General features: G+C 56.9%; 1 protein-coding gene across 1 annotated transcript in view; it reads left to right on the top strand.

The window, feature by feature from the left end:
• Positions 1-812: 812 nt before the first annotated feature.
• Positions 813-20,170, top strand: part of CACNA1B (calcium voltage-gated channel subunit alpha1 B) — a 146,586-nt gene continuing 127,228 nt past the window's right edge. Inside the window, exons 1-3 of the mRNA XM_036261371.1 lie at positions 813-1,096; positions 2,003-2,108; positions 5,010-5,149. Of these exons, the coding sequence (XP_036117264.1) occupies positions 813-1,096; positions 2,003-2,108; positions 5,010-5,149 (530 nt within the window). The remainder of the gene's footprint in view (positions 1,097-2,002; positions 2,109-5,009; positions 5,150-20,170) is intronic.

The following is a 20,170-nucleotide window of genomic DNA, read 5'->3' as shown; positions in this document are numbered from 1 at the left end:
ATACCGAGTTGAGAGGTGCTGAAGCTGAGTCCGTGTCTGCGATGGGAAGGTCTAGGATATGATGGAAAACGAGGCACCCAGCACAGGGTTGTGCATCCTGCCAACTGAGACCAGGGAGTTAACAGCGGCGTCAATAAGGATGTGGAAGACACTCCAAGGATGGCAAGGCAGGGCCCCGCATAATCTTGGAAGAGGCCGGTGGTCTGCAGCGAGGGGGAGGGGAGCTGGCAAGGAGGCCGCTGGGAGGAGGGACGTGTGGAAAGAAACGCGAGGATCCTGGAGCCTACCGTCCCCCCTTCGGGCTGGAGCATTGCGCGTCTGGTGATGCTTCCTTGGGGGGAAAGAGAGCTCCGCTTGGGCCGCTCTGCACGGCCGTCGAGGACTCCCAGCCCCGCCCAGCTCCGGGCTGCAACCGCCCAGCTCCGGCGCAAGCCCGGACGCGCCGAGGGCGCGCGCTCACCACACCCGCCCAGGCCTGGGGCGCAGCCAGGGAGGACCCGGGGCCCGAGGCGCTTCTGGGAGGGCTGGTGGTGGGACCTCGCGGCGGGGACAGGGCGGAGGCGGCCAGCTGGGGGCGGGGCGGGCGGAATCTGGGCGGGCGGGGCGGCGCGGATTGGCCGGGCACCGCCACGTGATCGCCCCCTTATAGGGCGTGGTGCGGGGCGGCGGAGTCGGGTGCGGCGGCTGCCGGGCCGGGCGAGGTCCGGTGCTGGTCCGGCGGCTCCGTGGCTGCCTCGCTCCGAGCGCCTGGCGCGCCCGCGGTCTCCCTGCTGGGGCCGCCGGGCAGGGGATGCGCGCGGCGCCCGGGAGCCATGGTCCGCTTCGGAGACGAGCTGGGCGGCCGCTATGGGGGCACCGGCGGCGGGGAGCGGGCCCGGGGCGGCGGGGCCGGCGGGGCCGGCGGCCCGGGCCCGGGTGGGCTGCCGCCGGGCCAGCGGGTCCTGTACAAGCAGTCGATCGCGCAGCGCGCGCGCACCATGGCGCTGTACAACCCCATCCCGGTCAAGCAGAACTGCTTCACCGTCAACCGCTCGCTCTTCATCTTCAGCGAGGACAACGTCGTCCGCAAATACGCCAAGCGCATCACCGAGTGGCCATATCCTGTCGGGGGCTGGGCCGGGCGGGGGGCCGCCCGCGGGCGCGGGCACAGGGGCCGGGCGCTGCGTCTGGAGTCCCTGCTCCGCCGGGGGTGGGAGGGGCGGCTGGGCCGGGGGCCGGGGCGGGTCGCGTGCAGCGCCCAGTGACCATCTTTCTGGGGCTGGGAGGAGGGTGCGACCTGGGGAGAGGCGCCCCGGGGACGGCTCAGCGTGGAGGGGGCGGGGCGGGGCTCCGGGACCCCTCTCCACTCGCCGCGGGTGCGTGCGCGCGCGCGCTTGTGTGTGTGGCCGTGGTGGCCGCGGCTGCGGGAGCGGGTGGACGCTGGGCGGAGCCCCTGCCCCCGGACTGGTCCCTCGGCTCCCTTGGTCCGGATGCAGAGCGCGCGGCCAGCCTGGAGGGCACCCGAGGGTGAACCCGAGTCCGGGTAGAGGTGGGCCCCCGTGTGGCCGCAGGCCCGTGCGCGTGCCTGGCTGCAGGTGCTGGCGCGTGTGTGCGGGCAGAACATGAACCCGGCCCTGCGCGTGCGTGCGTGCGGGACTCTCGGGACATGCATGTTCACGTGCCCGTGTAGGTACATGTGGCTACGTGTGTCTTTCGGTAGGAGTGCGCCTGCGCGGGTTGCTCCCAGCCTCTCGCAGGGGGCGCGCCGCCCCTCCCTTCGGGGCGCTGTCCGCGGTGCTGACGGCCGCCGAGACGTGCCGACGGGCTGGCGGCCGCACCTGCAGAGGCCCCGCCTCGCCGCGGCCCCTCGGACAGAGGCGGGGGCAGGGGGTGGGCTCCGGACGGGTCCTGCTCCGGCCCTCGGGAGGCCGCCTGGCCGCCTGCTGCACTGCGCGCTGCCCGCCTCAGCCTCCTCGCCTCCCCTCCCCCGCGGCGCCTCCCGGCCAGTCCTTAACCCACGCACTCCGTTTGAGTACATGATCCTGGCCACCATCATCGCCAACTGTATCGTGCTGGCGCTGGAGCAGCACCTCCCTGAGGGCGACAAGACGCCCATGTCCGAGCGGCTGGTGAGTGGGGGCGGGGCGGGGGCATGGGGGCGGCGGCAGCTCGTGGGATGCGGATCCCGAGGATCTCAGGCGGCTCACCTCTACCTCAGGGCTCAGGGAGACCGGAGGAGTCGGCCAGCCCTCATGGGGTGGGGTGGCTGCTGTGCCCTATGCCACTAGCCACCCTGCACCCCAAATGGGCCGTCCAGTCCCAGGGCCTTAGGCCTTTTTCACCTAAGAAAGAAAGACCTAAACTGGCGTGTGTGTGTGCGCGTGTGTTATTTATGTGTAAGGCCCAGGCGCAGGAATGGCAGGCTCTGAGAGCCCTGTGGCGGGGTGGCTGGCTGCCCCCCTGGTGCTGTCCTGGGTCTGCCAGCCTCTCTCTGGCTTCAGTCTCTTCCCCTGGGGCCTCCGCGTCTACTGGGCAACCTTCCGTCCCAGGCTTTCTTCCTGAGCATCCTGAATGGTCTTCGCCCGTCCTGCCACGAGCTCGCAGACCCCTGGGCCAGCCCCCGCTGCAGCCCAGGGCTGGTGACAGCCAGGGAGCCAGGGAGGGATCTCTGGAGGGGCTGGGGCGTCGGGAAGGGTGGGTCTCGGGGAGGCCAGAGGCCAGGCCCCTTTGCCTGGGCTGGATGTGGAGAAGCAGGGGAGGGATCCGGAGCGAGAGCTGAGGCCTCTGCCCCACGTTCGGGTGACTGGTTTTCTCCAAGCCTCTCACGCCCACCTCGGCGAAGGCGAGAAGTGATGGCCTGTTAAATGCGCGATGTGGGCCCGAACAGTCCTACCCGCCATCTCAGGCCCAGTGGTGGGAGGGGTGCACCTGAGGCTGCCCTGGGGTGCTCACAGTTGGGCAGGGCACCAGGAGAAGGCAGGAAATGAAGAGCCAGGCATGGGAGGCTTCAGGGGCAGTCATTTCTTTGGGCCTGAGAAAGGCCAGGTGGGGCTGGGCCCCCTTGTTGGGTGTGAAGCGCAGCACAGTCTTGCACGAGGCAGAGCAGGGTGTGTCTGGTGGTGACTCTTGACCAGGTGTGAAGCTGGAGAGCAGCCCTCGCCTTCTCTGTGCCCAGCTCTGCCGGTGTTTTGTGGGCCCCTTGCCGGCTGCGTGCTAGTGGCAAGCACCCACCCTGGAGGACAGAGACGAGGGTGAAAGTCAGAGGGACTGGGGACTCTGGCCAGGAGCCTCAGAGGTCAGGCCACAGGGCCCTCGTCGTGTCCCCAAGGAAGTGTGGTGGGGGTAGGGCCAGAGAGAAGCAGGCTAGGGGGCTGGGGCCAGGGAGGCCAGAGAGCAGCAGTCAGGATCAGCCCTGTCCCTGCTGGGTGGCAGGCTTGGGTGGGCTGGCTGGGGACCTAGCCGAGTCTGAGCTCCTGCCTCCCAGGTGAGGGGGGTGGGCACACTTCTAGGGGTTGAGGGATGAGCAGTTGGGAAAAGGAGCAGAATGTGACCAGCCTGGGCTTGGCCTGAAGGCCTAAGGAACCTTTGGCTGACCCCAGTCCTGCGTGCCGGCCCCTAGGATGGACTGAAGGACAGACACGGAGCTGGGCCAGGAGAGGAGGGCCTGGGTCTGGCTTGGAGGCTGGGGAGCAAGCAGGCCGGGGGCCACAGGTCCGCCTCATGGTTGTGTCTGCCAGCCTGGTCCAGGGTGGGGCCTCCACGGCCCCCCGTCTTGGGGGCTCTGCTTCCCATCCACCCACCGCCTTCCCCAGTGGCCTTTAGCTGGAGCCCTAGTGTGCAGGCCCACCCGCCCTCCCCCACGCCAGCGCTCAGCCACGTGGTCAAGGGTGGAGCTGGGGGAAGTGCTGTGAGGTCGGCCCTTCTGTCTTCCCAGAAGCAGATCTGTTTTCTGGGGCCCAGCGGGTCCCCTGGGGCGGATGAGGAGAGGGGGCCGTCCAGCCACACTAGACCAGAAGCCTGGGGGGTGATCGTGTCATGAGTCAGCATCAGGGTGGCAGGAAGGGGAAGCTGGGCTGTGATGGACACTGTACACAGGGCTGCCCATCAGCTGTGGGCTGGGAGGCCTGGGCTCAGGGTTCGATAGGCAGGTTCTTGGGAGAGGAAGGCACAGGTGCTGTCCTGAGTGGGAACTGACAGAACCCCTGGGGGGCCACCTGCCCCTCCCCTCCCCTGCAGCCAGTCCCCAGGCCTGCAGACCCGGTCCCCCTCCCCCCACCAGCTGGGCAGAGAGAGCAGCTCCTTCTGGGGCGACCCTTCCCCCAACCCCGCCTCTGCTTTTGAGCCAGCATCCCTGGCAGGTGGCGGCTGTGGTCTGCACTCTGGCTGTCCCCCACGCTGACCCTTCCTGTGTGTCTGTCCCCCGATCTGGCTCCCCCTCATCTGCACCGAGGCTCTCTGCCACCTCCCCGACCGCTGACCACACCCTCGCGCCTGTCTGCACGTCGTATCCTCCCCAGCCAAGCTCCACACTGGCCCCACCTTGGTCGGCCCGCAGGGCCTGGGGTGATCTCTGGCCGCACTCCTGTGCCCACACGGCCTGGATGCCCTTCCCTGTGGCCGGCTGGCTGGACGCCTCACCTCCAGAGGCTCCCCGAGGCCAGGCCGTGTTCGCCCCCAAGAGATTTGATTGTCTGGAAAGTGTGTTAACACACAAGTGGGTCCCTTGCTGCGCTCTGGGCATCAACCGGGAGCAGGGGGTAGAGCCCAGGCTCAGACCCAGGTGGCCTGTGATGAGCTGCGAGTCTGCGGCCCAGGTCCCTGGCCTGTGGGCTTCACTTTCTTGTAGAATGGGGTTGGCAACAGCCCTTGGTGATGGGCGTTGACAGGGTCACTCCAGTCCTGGCAGGAAAAGCCGTTTTGCCTCCCCTGCTGCTGGGCTGGAGGGTGGGGGCCTGGCCCCTCCTGTTGGACCGGTGTGGGGGGCATGTGTGGGCCGGGGCGGGGGTGAGCCTGAGCTGTGTGTGTTCTAGGACGACACGGAGCCGTACTTCATCGGCATCTTCTGCTTCGAGGCCGGGATCAAGATCATCGCTCTGGGCTTCGTGCTGCACAAGGGCTCCTACCTGCGCAACGGCTGGAACGTCATGGACTTCGTCGTGGTCCTCACGGGGTAGGTGGCCCGGGCTGCATGGCTGCCGGTGGCTGTGTGTGGGCAAATCTGTTTGCCATCCGTGGGGCACCGGAGGGCCAACGCGAAGTGCCCTGTCTTAGGTGAAGCTTGCCGACCGTCACAGAGGGGGGCCCACTGGTTCTGTGGCCAGGTCACCGCGGGGGAGGGACTTCCAGGCCAGGGGAGTGGTCTGGGCCTTGGGGAGGGTCCCGTCCACAGGTCTGAGCTGTTTCCCGCCCGAGGAGTCCAGCTGCAAAGGTCTCGCTGAGCTCTGTGCTCGACTGTGCGAGTGGCTCCAGGAAGGTGTGGGTCCCACAGCCTGTCCCCACGTTTCTCCTCAAACGGACCCTGATAATGACCCACAACAGCCCAGCGGTCGAGGAGTCGACTGGGGTGGGCTGGGGCAGAGCACCCTGCTCTTCCTCGCTGAGTGCCCCCCTTTGGGCCTCAGGTTCCCCATTTGCCTGATGGGTGCTTTAGGGCCTGTTTCTCTGCCCAGCAGGCTGAGGGCTGTCTCGAGCCCATGTTGCTTCAACTCTGGGGTGGGGGTGAGGGGAGCACTGGGGAACTTTGCTCCACAGGCCTGTTTGCTCAGCCCAAGTTCCAGGGGCCCCCCCTTATGCAGGGACTTGGGTCTGTTCTTCTCCGGAGTCGGGTGGTCCCAGGAGGCTCAGGGCTCAGGCCTGCATGGAGGAGTGGGCCCCACGGTGGCCTGGCCTTCGGGAGGGTCTCTCCCTGGAGAGGTGACAGAGTTGCCTCTGGGTCCTGGGGCGGGCGGTGCCAGAGGCCACCAGCACTGGGGTGGGCGCCTCTGAAACTGGGACCTGATCCCTCTCCCACTTCGCACAACAGCTGAGGGGGGAAGGGAGTGGGAGCCTTCTGTGGGGGGATGGGTTCTGCTGCCGCGGGGACACAGGTCTGCTGTCTGGGGACACGCCTCTGTCCCCAGTGCTGCTGCTGGGCTGGTGGGAGTGTGGCCCCGGGCGGGCGGGCGCGTCACTGTTTACTTTGCTCTCTCCCTCCCTCTGGACGCGAGTCCCTGAGGACCAGAGTCATCTTATTTTTCAGGGTGTCCCCAGAGCCTGGCCTGGGGTCTCCCAGGAGGGGTCCGGGAGTGTCTGTCAGCACAGAGGCAGATTGTTGAAGCGAGAGAGCCCTCTGCTTGAGCCCTCGGGAGCGGTGCTGTCCGTGGTGCTGAGCGTGCTGCTGCCGGGCAGGGCTGGTCCCTCGGGGGCAGGGAGAGGCCTCCCCAGGGTGGGGAACACGGGACACGTCTCCTCTGCCTGACAGTCCTGGTCACACAGTCAGCAGGATGGGCTTGCCAGGCAGGGAGCCCAGCGGGAGGGTCCCGAGGCCCCAGCTGCAGCTTTGAGATCCCTCCCTCTGTCCCCTCTCTGCACCTCCCTCGGCTCTGTCTTCACGTCACCTTCCTCCCTCCCCAGCCCCCTGCCTGCCTCTGCCTCGTTCTTCTCGCTGGGTCTTGGAGCCCAAGTCCTCAGAGGAGGGCTGGGAGTTGGTGCTGGCGTCTCCGGGCTCCCTGTCTCTGCACCTCATCCCCAGAGGTGGTGCTGGGTTTCGAGGGAAACCCCTAGGTTGGGAGGGTGATCTGTGTCCTGTGGGGGTTGACACGCTGGCCCAGTCATGGGGGAGCTGCTCCCTTGGGACCTGAGAAACTGTGTGTGTTCATGTGTGCACAGGCAGGTGCATGCGTGTGTATGTGTGTGCACGATTGAGGGAGGCCATGGTTCCTTTTTGGGGTGAGTGCCAGCCAGTGGGGAATCAGGGAAGGACCCCAACTCCAACCCCTCCTGAGCTGAGGTCCCTGTGGGCAGCCATGGGGGGTGTTATGTTACTTTGTTGTTTTTAATTAGGGTAACATAATTGGTGCTCAGAGGGCTGGAGGCTCTGGCTGGGGAGGCCTGTTGCCTGGGGGAGCCTAGCTCACTCCCAGAGGCCGGCGTGCAGGGTGTGGGAGGTGCCCTGGGTCGGATGGGCACCCACCCCTGCCTCAGGGAAGCCTCTTGGCCTTGGGGTGGGGGCAGAGCTTCCAGTCCTGGCTTCAGGGTCGAAGGCTGAGGGCTTCCCATTGGCTGACCTTCCGTCCCGGCTCCTGGTCCACGTGTCTGCCTGGCCACTTGAGCCGTCACACACGTCCATCATTTGTTAATCACTCATTTATTCAGGCTCTGTGAGCCTCTGAAGAGGCTGAGCTGATCCACGGGACATCCTGTGGACGGGGCTCGAGGGGGACACCTCTCCCGCCTGTGGATGGGGCTCCAGGCAGACATTCTCCCGCTCTGTGGACAGGGTCTGTGGTGCTAGTGGGCTTCCGAGTGTACCGACATGTGGTGTTTGTCTCGTGAACTCCGTGTCTGCTACCCTGCCCGACTGACGTTCTTCACGGCTCCGTCACGGTGTCTGGCGTGTTGTGAGGGCCACTCCATACAGGGTACCAGGCTTCCTTCGTCACGCATAAGGGGGGCAGGCAAGGTGAGCTGGGAGGTGTAGGGTTGTAGGGTGTCAGAGGCGGCGCAGTAATAAGGTGACTTTTGAAGGCTGTGAGAGGCTTCCATCTAGACACCTGGAGGGAGGCTGTGGCTGGAGGTGTCACTGTCGGGATGCTCGTGGATCGATGGTCTTCAGAGCCAGAGACCAGACGAGGGGGCCCAGAAGTGGGCGTGGGGGGGGCACCGCCCTGGCTGAGCCCAGGGACAAGAGTTTACAGGTTGGGCAGCGTGAGGTGGGTGGAGACCAGGAGTGAAAGTGGACGGCTTCAGGAATGGCAGGCAGTTCAGGAAGGACGGACAGAGAGGGGACGGACGGAGGATGGTGAGGGGACGGACGGGCGGAGAGGGGACGGACGGGCGAAGAGGGGATGGACGGACAGAGGACAGAGAGGGGATGGACAGGAGCCTGGTGCTCAGCAGAGGCGAGTGTGGGTCCTTGGCCCTCAGTCCTCTTCCCAGAATTCACAGCCCTGGCACAGGGCTGTGGGGGGCTGGAGGGTTTCACGGCGGGGGGGGGGGGGCTCTAGTCCGGTACTGGTGGGTGGTCCTGTCTGACATGGGAGGGTGAGTGGACTGTGCGCTCATTCCGGGGGGCTGGTGAGAAAGGAGGGACAGTGGGCACCCAAGTCCCCAGCCCGGCCATAGCCTACCACCTCTTGGTGCTGTTCCCAAGTCACCCCTCCACCCTCCCAGTTTCCTCAGAAGCCCCCACCTTTGCCCCTGAGGGGCTGACTGCAGCTGGGCGTTGGGACAGGGCTGGGGTCCTCACAGACCCTGGGACCCCTTTCTGCCGGCAGAGAGCCCCAGAACCCTGAGGTCCCCAGTGGTTCCATCCTGACCTCAGCCTGGGCTTTCCTTCCTGGTCCTGGGGGACAGCAGAGAAACGTGTCCCTGCTCAGGCAGGTGGCTCCCCAAGGAGACATTTCCAACCACAGCTTCTCGGTTTACTCCAAATTAAACTGGGGTTTCTTTCCAGGACATGTAATTAGAGCTGAGACTCCTCCTCCCAGCGCTGGGCCTCCTGTGGGAGGAAGGGGGCCTGCGGGCTCAGCTGGGGAGGGGAGTTGGCCAGGGTGGGGGTGGGGACGCCCACACCTGCTGTCCAGGGGGTCTGGGCGCCAGAAGCCTGGCTCAGAGGCCGGGGGCCAGGAGGGGCTGGCAGGGCTGGGCCCGGGACCAGGGACTTCACACCTGGATGTGCGGTGGCCCTCTATCCGAGTTGAGGTGACAGGACACACCCTGTCAAATGTGTGCTGACTGGTCGTTTCCCAGCCTGAGCCCTCAAGGGGCGTCAGGTTCAGCACCAGGGCCAATTCCACGTGGCTCTTCTCAGCCCGTGACGGGTCCTGCCGGGGGGGTCTGTGCCCCGTGACTGGTCCTGCCGGGGCGTCTGTGCCTCATCAGGCTGGGGGTTTGCTGGGGGGTCTGTGCCCCATGACTGGTCCTGCCGGGGCGTCTGTGCCTCATCAGGCTGGGGGTTTGCTGGGGGTTCTGTGCCCCATGACTGGTCCTGCCGGGGCATCTGTGCCCCGTCAGGCTGGGGGTTTGCTGGGGGGTCTGTGCCCCGTCAGGCTGGGGTTTGCTGCAGGGCTGGGCTCCACGCCCCGTGCAGGGAGGCTCCCCTCGGGTGGGGCATTCAGGCCTGAGCTCTGGGCTGGGGGTGCTGGCCGAGCCTCAGGGCTTCACCAGGGCGGTGAGGAAAGCAGGGAAGGTGGTCAGGAGCAGGCACGTGGAAATGAAAGCTGACGGCGAGTCTCCCGTGTGCTGGCGGCTGCAAGAGGACAGCCTGAGCCCCGAGCCGAACGCTGCGGTCACTCCCCTTCCACAAATGTAAGTGTTTGATTGTGAGCGGACTGTAGATTCCTGAGATTCAGAAAGTGCGGACTGGTGACAGCCTGTGGGACCAGTGCAATATCACAAGCGGGACGGCCACCCCACCGCCGTCCCCACGCCCCTTCCCTCCACCTCGCCCTCCTTTGCCCCAGTGGCCAGCCACCCATTCTCCGTCCCCATGGTTTTGTCATTTCAAGAGCGTTACGTGAACGGGCTCGTACCCTTCGGGCCTGGCTTCTTTCACTCGGGGCCGTTGTCTGACGGAGGCCGAGGTTCCCCGGGTCGCCGGGTGTTTATTTCCATTGCTGAGTGGTACCGTGTCCAGGCCACAGTCTGTGTAACCGGCCCCTGTTCAAGGGCGTCGGGGCGGCTTCCCGTCTGCGCAGTCGGGACAAAGGTGCTCTGGACGAGGGCGTGCAGGTTCCGCTGTGAATGTTTTCGCTCCTCTGGGACGAGTGCCCACCAGTGGTGTTACTGGGCCGAGTTACAGCTCCGTGTTCGTGTTTGGAGAAACCACCCTGCCCTGGTTTGGCTCAGCAGTCGGAGCATCGGCCTGCAGACCAGAGAGTCCCGGGTTCGGTTCCCGCTAAGGGCATGTACCTCGGTTGCAGTTTGTCCCCGGCCCCAGTTGGGGTCGTGTGGGAGGCAGCCACTCGATGTGTCTCTCTCACACTGATGTTTCTCTCTCTCTTCCCCCCTCTCTCCCTCCCGCTGTATTTGAAGATAAATGCAAAAATGTCCTCGGGTGAGGATAAAAAAAAAAAAAGAAAGAAAAAAAAAAGAAACCGCCCAGCTGGTGCCCAGAGTGGCCATGACGCTTCCCAGCTCCAGCTCCCACACGCAGCATGGACGCTGGTCTCTGCACCTCCCGGCACTGGCACTGTCACTGTTAGCTCCTCTGGTGAGTGTGCAGTGACAGGTCATTGTGGTCTCCATGGCCTCTCCCCTGATGTCAGACACCCTTTTTCATGGCTCATTTGCCATCTGTGCGTCCATTTGGGGGAAATGTCTCTTCATGTATTCTGCTCAGGTTCTAATTGGCTTGTTTGTTCCATTTTCAAGTTTCCAAGGCTCACAATCGAGATTTTTTTTTTCTTAGTTTATAGTTTGCAGACTATCTTTCTAGTGGATTCTTGGAGTTGATCATGTTTGGGATTCACTCAGCTTCTTAAATCTGTAGGTTTAATCTTCTTGCCAAATGCGGGACGTTTTCAGCCATCACATATTCCAGCGCTTTTCTGCCCTGCCTCGTTCCGCCCTTCCTCCTGGGACTCTGGGACCCTGAGGTTGTCCTTGGGTGCGACCTCGAGCCCCTAGTTTTCCTCGGTGGTTCGCGTGGGGTCATTGTTACTGCTGTTCTGTCCCTCTTCTGCGGTGGAACCAACTCGAAGCTTTCGTTCTGGTTACTCCATTTTTCATTTATGAAGTTGTCATTAGATGCGTCCGTGTGTCTTTGATGGATGCTTTCTGTTTGTGACGGATTCAGTCGTGTCAGGTGGTCCTAACCCTCTGTGATCTCTGTCCTGTGTCTGGTCCTCGTCTCTTCTCACTCAGTCTCAGATCTTCCTGGGTTTTTTTTAATCCTCACCCGAGGACATTTCTCCATTTTTTTGTTCAGATAGAGTGGGAGGGAGAGAGAGAGAGAGAGAAACATTGACATGAAAGGGACACATCGAGTGGCTGCCACCCGCACGATCAACCAGGGCCAAGGACAAACTGCAACCGACGTACGTGCCCTTAGCGGGAACCGAACCCGGGTCTCTCTGGACCGCAGGCCGACGCTCTAACCGCTGAGCCAAACCGGCCAGGGCCTCCTAGTTTTTGATGAATGAGTTTTGATCAAAACCTGGACATTTTCATGTTATTTTCAGAGACTCGGATGTTATTTAGATCTGTTTTAGCTGGTGATCCTGAAAGGGACAAGGGCTCTCTGCCTGGTGACTTCAGGTGGGGGCCATCCAGGTTCTGGCAGGAAGGCCACCCCACTCTACAGACTGGAAGCTGAGAGCTCAGAAATGAGGCCTCACGAAGCAGAGCGGGGAGTTTAGCCTGAGCTGGCGTTCACGCTCCTGACCTCGAGCTACTCTGGCCCCCAGGACCTGCAGGAGGAGTGGAATTTACCCTGAAGAGAAGGGTCTGATGGCTGTGACTGGAGGCATCTCCTCTTGGGGTTTCCGTGGCTGCTGCAGGGTCCTGGGTCACGGTGGCCTCACTGGTCAGGGCTTTGCTGTACTTGACCAAAGTCGCCGGCCCCTCCAAGCTGGACAGAGCAGTTCACCCAAGAACCCAAAGGCTGGGGGTGGTGAGGGTCAGGTGGTCAGCACGACAGGCTGCAATCCTTTCAGATCCCCCGTCCTGTTGCCCTTTGTGGGGGAGGGGCTGGGAGGGTGACTACCTGGCTGCACCTTTCTGTGCGGTGGGCAGGGCTGCGATGCTTGTGGTGTGAGCCTGGCCTCAGCACGAGGGCACCTCCCCCAGGCTTGAGCCCCAACAGATCTGTTTCCTACTTGGAGACAGGGTCCTGCGCTGACCTCAAGGGGCCCTGGGACAAGGCCGAACTGGGGTTTCTGAAGGAGACGCGAAGCTCAGGGAGGGGGCCTCGCACAGGCCAGGCCGGCTCTCCTCCATCTGCAGTCTCCCACCCACTCTCGTGCAGGGGAGGTGTGGCCAGGCCCTGGGCCTGTGCTCCAGCTCAGCCTGGTGGGGGTGGGAAGGCTGAGACCCACAGGCTGTCTCCATGGCAACCGCCAGCAGCCTCCTGGGCAAGCAGCAGCACCTGGAAAGTCGGTGACAAAGCATTCCTGGAGGTGGTGCAGCCTGTGCCACGTCTGCCAGCTCAGCTCGTCTCCTGGGCGGGGATGGGGGCGGGGGCCTGGCCAGCTTGGCACCCCCTGCTCCAGCCCTGGCCTGGAAACCCCTCACTTGCCCAGTGTGAACGGGGCGGGGTGTGCAGGTGCAGGGGCCTCTCCTGGGCAGTGCAGAGCTCTCCTGGCCCGCCCACCTCACTGATGACAAGTGCCGTTCCCGAGGACGCTGGTGCTCCTGCCATTGAATGCCAGCGCATGTTCCGGGCACGGTCTCTGGAGCCTCAGCAGGGCCTCAGGGACCACCGACGAGGGACTGCTGCCCTCTCGAGTCAATGGCCAGGAAGACGCAGGCTCAGACCTGAGTCCCAGCCACCTGACCCAGGGTCCCGTGCTGGTGGCTCGGGACTCTGTTCTCCAGGGGAGCCCTAGCCCAGGGTTCTTGTGTCGGTGCAGAGTCCCCCTGAAGGGGTTGAGTGCTGCCTTTGACCCCACCTGGACTGGGGTCTCAGCTCAGCCGACTGGAGCCTCGCCACCATTGCTGGGGTGACAGTATCTGTGGGGGGGCACGTGCACTGCCGATCCTTCTTGCTGATTTATTGTCCAAACTGAGGTGCTTCTGGGAGTCAGAGGGGCGCCTGCAGCAGTCAGTGCTGGACAGATGGAATGGGAGCCTCCACGGAGCCGCTGGCTGGGCCTGGGGAGGGCAGAGGGTGCCCTATCCGTGTGAACCAGGATGACAGCAGCCCTGCCAGGGACCAGTGTAAGGACTCAGTGAGCTTTGCAAGCCTCCAGTGGGTGGGGCCTCTCAGGCTATCACTGTGCCCTCTGGCTGTGGTCCTGGCTGTCCCCAGGTCACTCCAGAACACATGCAGTGGGCTCGGGGCTGTGGTCCACACGTCTGTGCCACCCCTCAGGCCCAGCACAGGCCCTTGGGGAGTGGGCCAGCAGGAAAGGGCCCAGTCCCCCGGGAGGCAGCAAGGAGCAGGAGGGGGAGCAGGGGCAGGTGGGTGACCACTGAGGACATGGGGTCAGGGTTAGGCTTATGGGGTCAGTCAGGGGTTTCTCTGGCCTTGTCACCTCTTTATAAACAACAGCCATGGGACCCTGGTCACCTCTGGCATTTTCGGAAATGGGTCGCTGGACTGGGAAGGGTGGAGGTTGGAGAGCAGGCTGGGGAGGCTGGGAGGTGACCCAGAGGCTCCTGCACGGACAACTTAGGAAGTGTGGCTAGAGACCAGCTGGGATCCTGAGTCTGGGGGCTGCGGCTGAGTTCCTGGGTCAGGGTTAGGGGGCCCAGGCCGAGGCTGCAGCTGTGTGGGGCGCCCCCTCTGCTGTGCAGAAACAGGATCGGTGGGTCTGTCTGCCGTGTGTCCGTGCATCTGCCGCACGGCTGTGTCTGGGCCATGTGTTTGTGGTCCAGGCTGTCTGTGGCTCCTGTTCACGTCCACATGCGTGTTCATGTGCCCGTGGTCCTTGTGTCTGAGTGTCCCCATGGCCCTGTGAGGGGTGCGGTGCGGGGCAGCGGGCCTGGGCCAACTGTAGTCATGGCTGGGTGTGTGTGTGCTCTGGGCCCAAGTTCCTGACGTTTTGTGGAGTTGTGATCATGATCCACATAAAAACTTGTATTTTTTTTTTGTATAGCAGTGTGTCCAGGTAAAATTCACCGTACTATTCCTTCTCTTTCCATGGACAGTTCAGGGGTTTTAAGTGTGTTCCCAGAGTTGTACAGCCATCACCACAAACTCATTTCAGAACACTTCCATCATTCCCCAGGAGAAGCCTGCCCTGAGCGCGGTCCCCCTGCCCCTGGCAGTGACTGCTCTGCTTTTGAGTCCCAGACGCATCTGCTCGGGATGATTCACAGAAAATCCATCACACAATAAGAGGCCCTTTTGTGTCTGGCTTTTCACTTACTGTAATGCTTTTAGGGCTCCTCCGTGTTGCACACGCATCAGTTCATATCTGTTCTTCATGTCGCATCACACACGCTCCAGCTTCTCTGTTATGTACTATTCCTGATGACTACACAGTGCCCATTGTTGTGGCATTTCTTTACCATCGACCCCCGAGATGGCCGTTTGGGTCATTCGTCATCGAAACAGTGGCTCCTTAATTTTGCGTGATTCTGATGGGACCTATGTCTGGAGGGGGCTGGTCAGAAGTGCTGGCAGAATTCACACTGAGTGTGACATCCCCTGTGAGGCTGACACTGTCCAGGACAATGGTGCTTTTGACCGAGGTCCTGGGAGGTTCGTCGTCATCTTCAGGATGTCACCGTGTCTGTTCCTTTTGGATTTCTTGCTCATGTTCTGTCATGTTAGCCAGAACTCTTGAAATAAGATTAAATGAGAATTATAGTGGCAATTCTTATTTATTACCTGGTTTGAAAGGAGATCCTTCAACCTGGCCCATATGGCTCAGTGGATTGAGCATGTCTCATGGACTGAGAGGTCCTGGTTCCATTCCAGGTCAGGGCACATGCCCGGGGTTGCAGGCTCAATCCCCAGTGGGGGGCATGCAGAAGGCAGCTGACCCATGTTTCTCTCTCACATCCATGTTTTTCTCTCTCTCTCCTTTCCTCTGTAAAAAATCAATAAAAAATAAAGGCGATCCCTCACGATCCACCTTTACAGTGGATTTTGTGCATTGAAAAGATTATGTAGAAAATATCTTAGTTTCTAAAAAAATATCAACATTCAATTTATTAAAGTTACGAATCCAAGAATACAGTTTGTTAACAAATATTTAGATTGAATTTGTGACAACACGGATAGATCTTGAAGGCACTGAGCTAAGTAAATGAAGTCAGAGAAAGACTGTACTTACACGTGGAAACTAAAAACACACCACCAAACACACCAAACTCAGAAAAAGAGATTGGATCTGTGCTTACGAGAGGCAGGGCTGAGATGGGGACTTCGAGGAAAGTGTCACAGGTACAAACTTCTAGGTGTAAGACGCATGAGAACTAGGGATCTGACGTTCCACATGGTGACTACAGAGAACGCTGCTGTAGGATAAAGAGAGTTGTTAAAAGTGTAGATCCTAAGCTCTGGTCCCCAGGAGACGTTTCCTTTTCCTTTTATTGTCTGTGAAAGACGATGGGTAGAAACTAGATCTCCTGTGGCAATCATTCCACAACAGGTGTGCAATCATGCTGTACAGTTTAAACTTATACAAGGATGCATGTCAATTATTTCTCAATAAAACTGGAAAAAAATGTTTAGATTCAGCTTACACAAAATTACATTTATACATTTAAAGCAATTTTAACAACGATTTTCAAGGACACTCTAATAGAACTTTATCCCATTAAAAAACTTAGTTATGTCAAACATTTAACATTTCATTTATAAATTTATTATTACTTGACCTTCCCAAGTACTAAGTATTGTACATTCAGTACATTAAAGTATAAACACAGCGAATCGTAAATATGCTTAAATGTTCCAGCACTCTTTTTGGTTCTAGCACTTTTTACAAATTTAAGTTTTCAACGTAAAAACCTCAAGTCTAAATTAATTTTTCCTTGACATTTAAGAGAACTAGAATCTTTCAGAGTTAACATTGGTATGTTCTGATAAATTCTCTTCATTGTAACCCAACATTAACACAAAGTCTGATGTTCATAGATGTTTCTATATTTCATTCTGAGTTCTCCTGGGCATTAAATATAGAGTGTTCTCGGGGATGCTACTCAGAATGCACGAAGCAGCTTTCCACCCAGGCTGGACAAGGACCAGCTTCTCTCCTGAAACCCTGCCGCTGTGGCCGGGGCCTCTCACCTCAAACACTGGATGTCTCCATTAGGTTGTCATTTACTCCCCAGGGCTGCTACATCATTAGGGTAGATTTGTGCTTTTGGTTCTGAAGACTGTAGATATGTTCTTGCCCGGGTCTCCCCACCATTGAATCCTTCATTAAAAAACAAAGTGTTGGTTTCCTGTCCTAGAAGACAGTGGAAACTCTGACATGTCAAAAATGAGTGTCTGTCCTCCCCGCCTGCTGGCCAGCATGACTTCCGAGGTCATTGAACTGACACTTCGGGTTGTCAGGAGGAGGTGACCTTCTGCCATGTAATTTGTCTCTTCTTGGGACTGGCATGAGCTTCTTGAGAGCCTGTGCCATGAGAGTTATTTGCATTTTTGTCCTCGAACTTGGCTGGCGGCGTTCCCACGTATCCCTCCAACACGCATGTTCCTCTCCTTTGCATTTCCCTATAAATCATGTTTGGAAATTTCTCTTAGAGGAAGAAAACATTACAGGTATAATTAAAATCTTTTGAATACAATCCCTCAATCAAATGCTTTCTTCTTCCCTTTTACCTTCTGGTGGTGACAGCTTCCCTGATTTATGTTCATCATCCCAGCGTGTGTATTCCACTTTTACAGTCTGTGTCTGTGTCCATAAGTAAAAAAATCCACAGTATAGTCGGCATGGTTTTAATTGCATGGTGTGTGTGTGTGTATTTGCGCAGAGATTACTATTTCGTACCTGCCTATTTGCTCTCAGCTTTATTTCCAGCGTTCCCGTGGTACTGTGTCCAGGAGAGGAACAGTCCACAACATGAACGGTTTCTCTCTGTTCTCGTGATGAGCAGGAGGTTCTTGCATTTTTCAGTTGCAGACGTTGTGGTCAACATGCGTGCGTTTTGTCAGGCGTTTGTGCAATGCGTCTATTATGAAGTTAGAAGTAGCTCCTGGGTTATAGGGCCACTTATAGGAACATTTTTCTAGAAGTAGCCCTGTGTGCAGAATTGGCTGTGCCACCAGCAAGCTGCTTCTCGCCAACACTAGCTCCCACATTGTCTGCTGAACTGAGGATGTGAAATGGTGTCTCTCCGCCAGTCTAATGGGGATTTCCCTGATTGCTAGTGGTTTTGAGCATTGTCTCTCTTTTCTCATTTGTTGATATGTTTTACTCGGTTATGTTTTTCACAAAGAATTTATAGGACTTCTTTATACATTCTGGAAACTAGTTATGTCAGTTAGAAATATTACAAATATCCTTTTCTTTTCATTTTCTCTAATGTATCTTCTGTGGTATAACTTGAATTTTATTCCAGTCAAATTTATCTGCTAATTTATGGCTAGTGATTTTTATGTCTTCTGTAGAAACCCTTCTCTATCTTACAATCATGGGACTGTTTCTTCTGTTTTGAATTTTGCTTCCTGCACGTAGATCTCTTTTTGCTTTTCTAATTTTAAAAATTTTGGCAAAGTACACATAACATAAACCTGACCATCTTGATCTCTGAGTGTACTGCTCAGTGGTTTTAAACAGTTATAATGTTGTACAACCATCATCACCACCTGTCTGTGTAACTTTCATCTTGGCAGAACTCACACTGTCCCTTTAAACAATCAATCACACCACCTGCCCCTTAGAACTGACAACCACCATCGTCCTATCTCTCTGGTTTCGATGACCCCAAGTACCTCACAGAAGTGGGATCCTACAGTATTTGTCTTTTTGTGATGGGCTTATTTCACTTAATGTCTTCAAGATTCACCAATATTACATCATGATTTAGAATTTCCTCCTTTTTTTGGTTAATCCTGAGGATATTTTCCCATTAGTTTTCAGATAGAGCGGAAGGGAGGGAGGGGAAGAGAGAGAGAGAGAGAGAGACATTGATGTGAGAGAGACACATTGACTGGTTGCCTCCCACATGACCCCGATCAGGGCTGTGGATTGAACCTGCAACTCTTCGGTCTGTGGGCCAATGCTCTAACCGCTGAGCCAAACTAGCCAGGGCTGAATTTCCTTCCATTTTTAAAGCTGATGGTCCACTGTATGTCTACACCTTAATTTCCTTCTTCACTCATCCATTGATGGACTCTTGGGTTCCTTCTATGTTTTAGATGTTTGTGAGTAATGCTGCTGTGAACCTGGGTTTACAAATATCTCTTGCAGACCCTATTTCAATTCTTTTGGGCACATCCCTACAACCGAGACTGCCGGATCATCTGGGGGTTCTATGTTCAGCTTTTTGAGGAAACTCCAAACTGATTTCCACAGTGGCTGTACCATTTGCATTCCCACCAACAATGTGAAAGGCTTCGTGTCTCTACAGCCTTGCCAACACTTGTCATTTCCTTTGCCTTCATTACTGTAACCATCTAGCTGAGTGTGACTTGGTATCTCATTTGGTTTGCATGTCCCTGAGCATCTTTTCATGTGTCATTTGTCCTTTTTTGAGGAATCCATTCAAGTCCTTTGCATATTTTAAAATTGGGTTTTTGTTGTTGTTATTGAGTTGTAGTTCTTGATATGGTCTAGATGTTAATTCCTTATTTGATCCATGATTTGTGAATATTTTCTCCCATTCTTTAGGTTGTCTTTTCACTCTCTTGACAGTACCTTTGATGTATAAAAGTTTTAAAATTTGAAGTCCAATTTTGGTGTTTTCTTTTATTGCCCACACTTTTAGTATCTTATCCAAGATATCATTGCAAAATCCAATGTCATGAAGAGCTTCTCTTGTATTTTCTTCTAAGAATTTGATTTTTTAAGGTCTTACAGTTAGATGTTTGATCCATTTTGAGTGGCATTTTATTTATATATGGTATAAGATAGGGGTTCAACTTAATTTTTTGATGTGGATGTCTACTTTACTCAGCACAATTTGGTGAAAAACTGTCTTTCTCCCTTTGAATGGTTTTGACACTTGTTGAAAATCCATTGACTGTGTGTGAGGCTTTATTTCTGGGTTATTATTCCATTCTCTTGGGCTATATGTTTATTCTTATGCCAGTACCACATTGTTTTGATTAATGTAGTTTTATAGTCAGTTTTTTTTTTCTTTATTGATTTTAGAGAGAGGAAGGGAGAGGGGGAGAGATAGAAACATCAATGAAAGAGAACATCAATTGGCTGCCTCCTGCATGTCTCCCACTGGGGATTTGGCCTTCAACCTGGGCATGTGCCCTGACTGGGAATCGAACTGGCGACCTCTTGTTGCAGGGTCTACGCTCAACCACTGAGCCACAACAGCGGGGCAGTTTTTAAAAATTCAAAACAAAAGTATTGGGGTGACATTAATAAAACATTAAGTTTCACATGTACAATTCTGTATTAAATCATCTGTATTGTGTTGTGTGCTCACCACCCAAAGTCTAGTCTCCTTAAGTCACTGTATATCTGACCCCCTTTATCCTCTTCATCCTCCACCCACCCACCTTCCCCTCTGGCAACCACTATACTGTTGTCTGTGTCTGAGTTTGCTTGTTTATTTATTACTTTCTGTTTCATATCCCACATAGGAGTGAAATCACATTCTTATTCTTTTCTGGTTGCCTTATTTTGCCTGGCATGATACTTTAAAGATCCACCCATGGATCTTGAATGGCGGTTATTTCACCTTTTCTTAAGGCTGAGTCATATTCCATTGCATATATGCACTACTTCTTTATTTAGTCCTCTGTCAGAGGACACTGAGGTTGTTTCCATGTCTTAGCTGTAAATAATGCCGCAATGGACATAGGGGTGCATGTAGCTTTACAAGTAAATGTTTTCAAAGTTTCAGGTAGATACCCAGAAGAGGAATTTTTGGTCATACGGTAGCTCTATTCTTAATTTTTTGTGTGGAACCTCCAGACTGTTTTCCATAGTGGCTGTACTAGTTTACATTCCCATCAGCAGTGAATGAGGGTTTCTTTTTCTCCACATCCTCTCCAACACTTGTTAATACTTGCCTTGTTGATAACAGCCATTCTAATAGGGGTGAGGTGGTATCTTATAGTGGTTTTGATGTGAAGTTGAGCACCTTTTCATATATCTTTTGGCCATTATATGTCTTCTTGGGAGAAGTGTTTGTTCAGGTCCTCTGTCCACTTTTTAATAAGATTGTCTTTTTTTTTTTTTACATTATC

The sequence above is a fragment of the Molossus molossus genome, unplaced genomic scaffold, assembly GCF_014108415.1.
Source record: "Molossus molossus isolate mMolMol1 unplaced genomic scaffold, mMolMol1.p scaffold_m16_p_14, whole genome shotgun sequence".
In the NCBI taxonomy this organism is placed as follows: Eukaryota; Metazoa; Chordata; class Mammalia; order Chiroptera; family Molossidae; genus Molossus; species Molossus molossus.
This window is presented reverse-complemented; position numbering and strand designations above follow the sequence as displayed.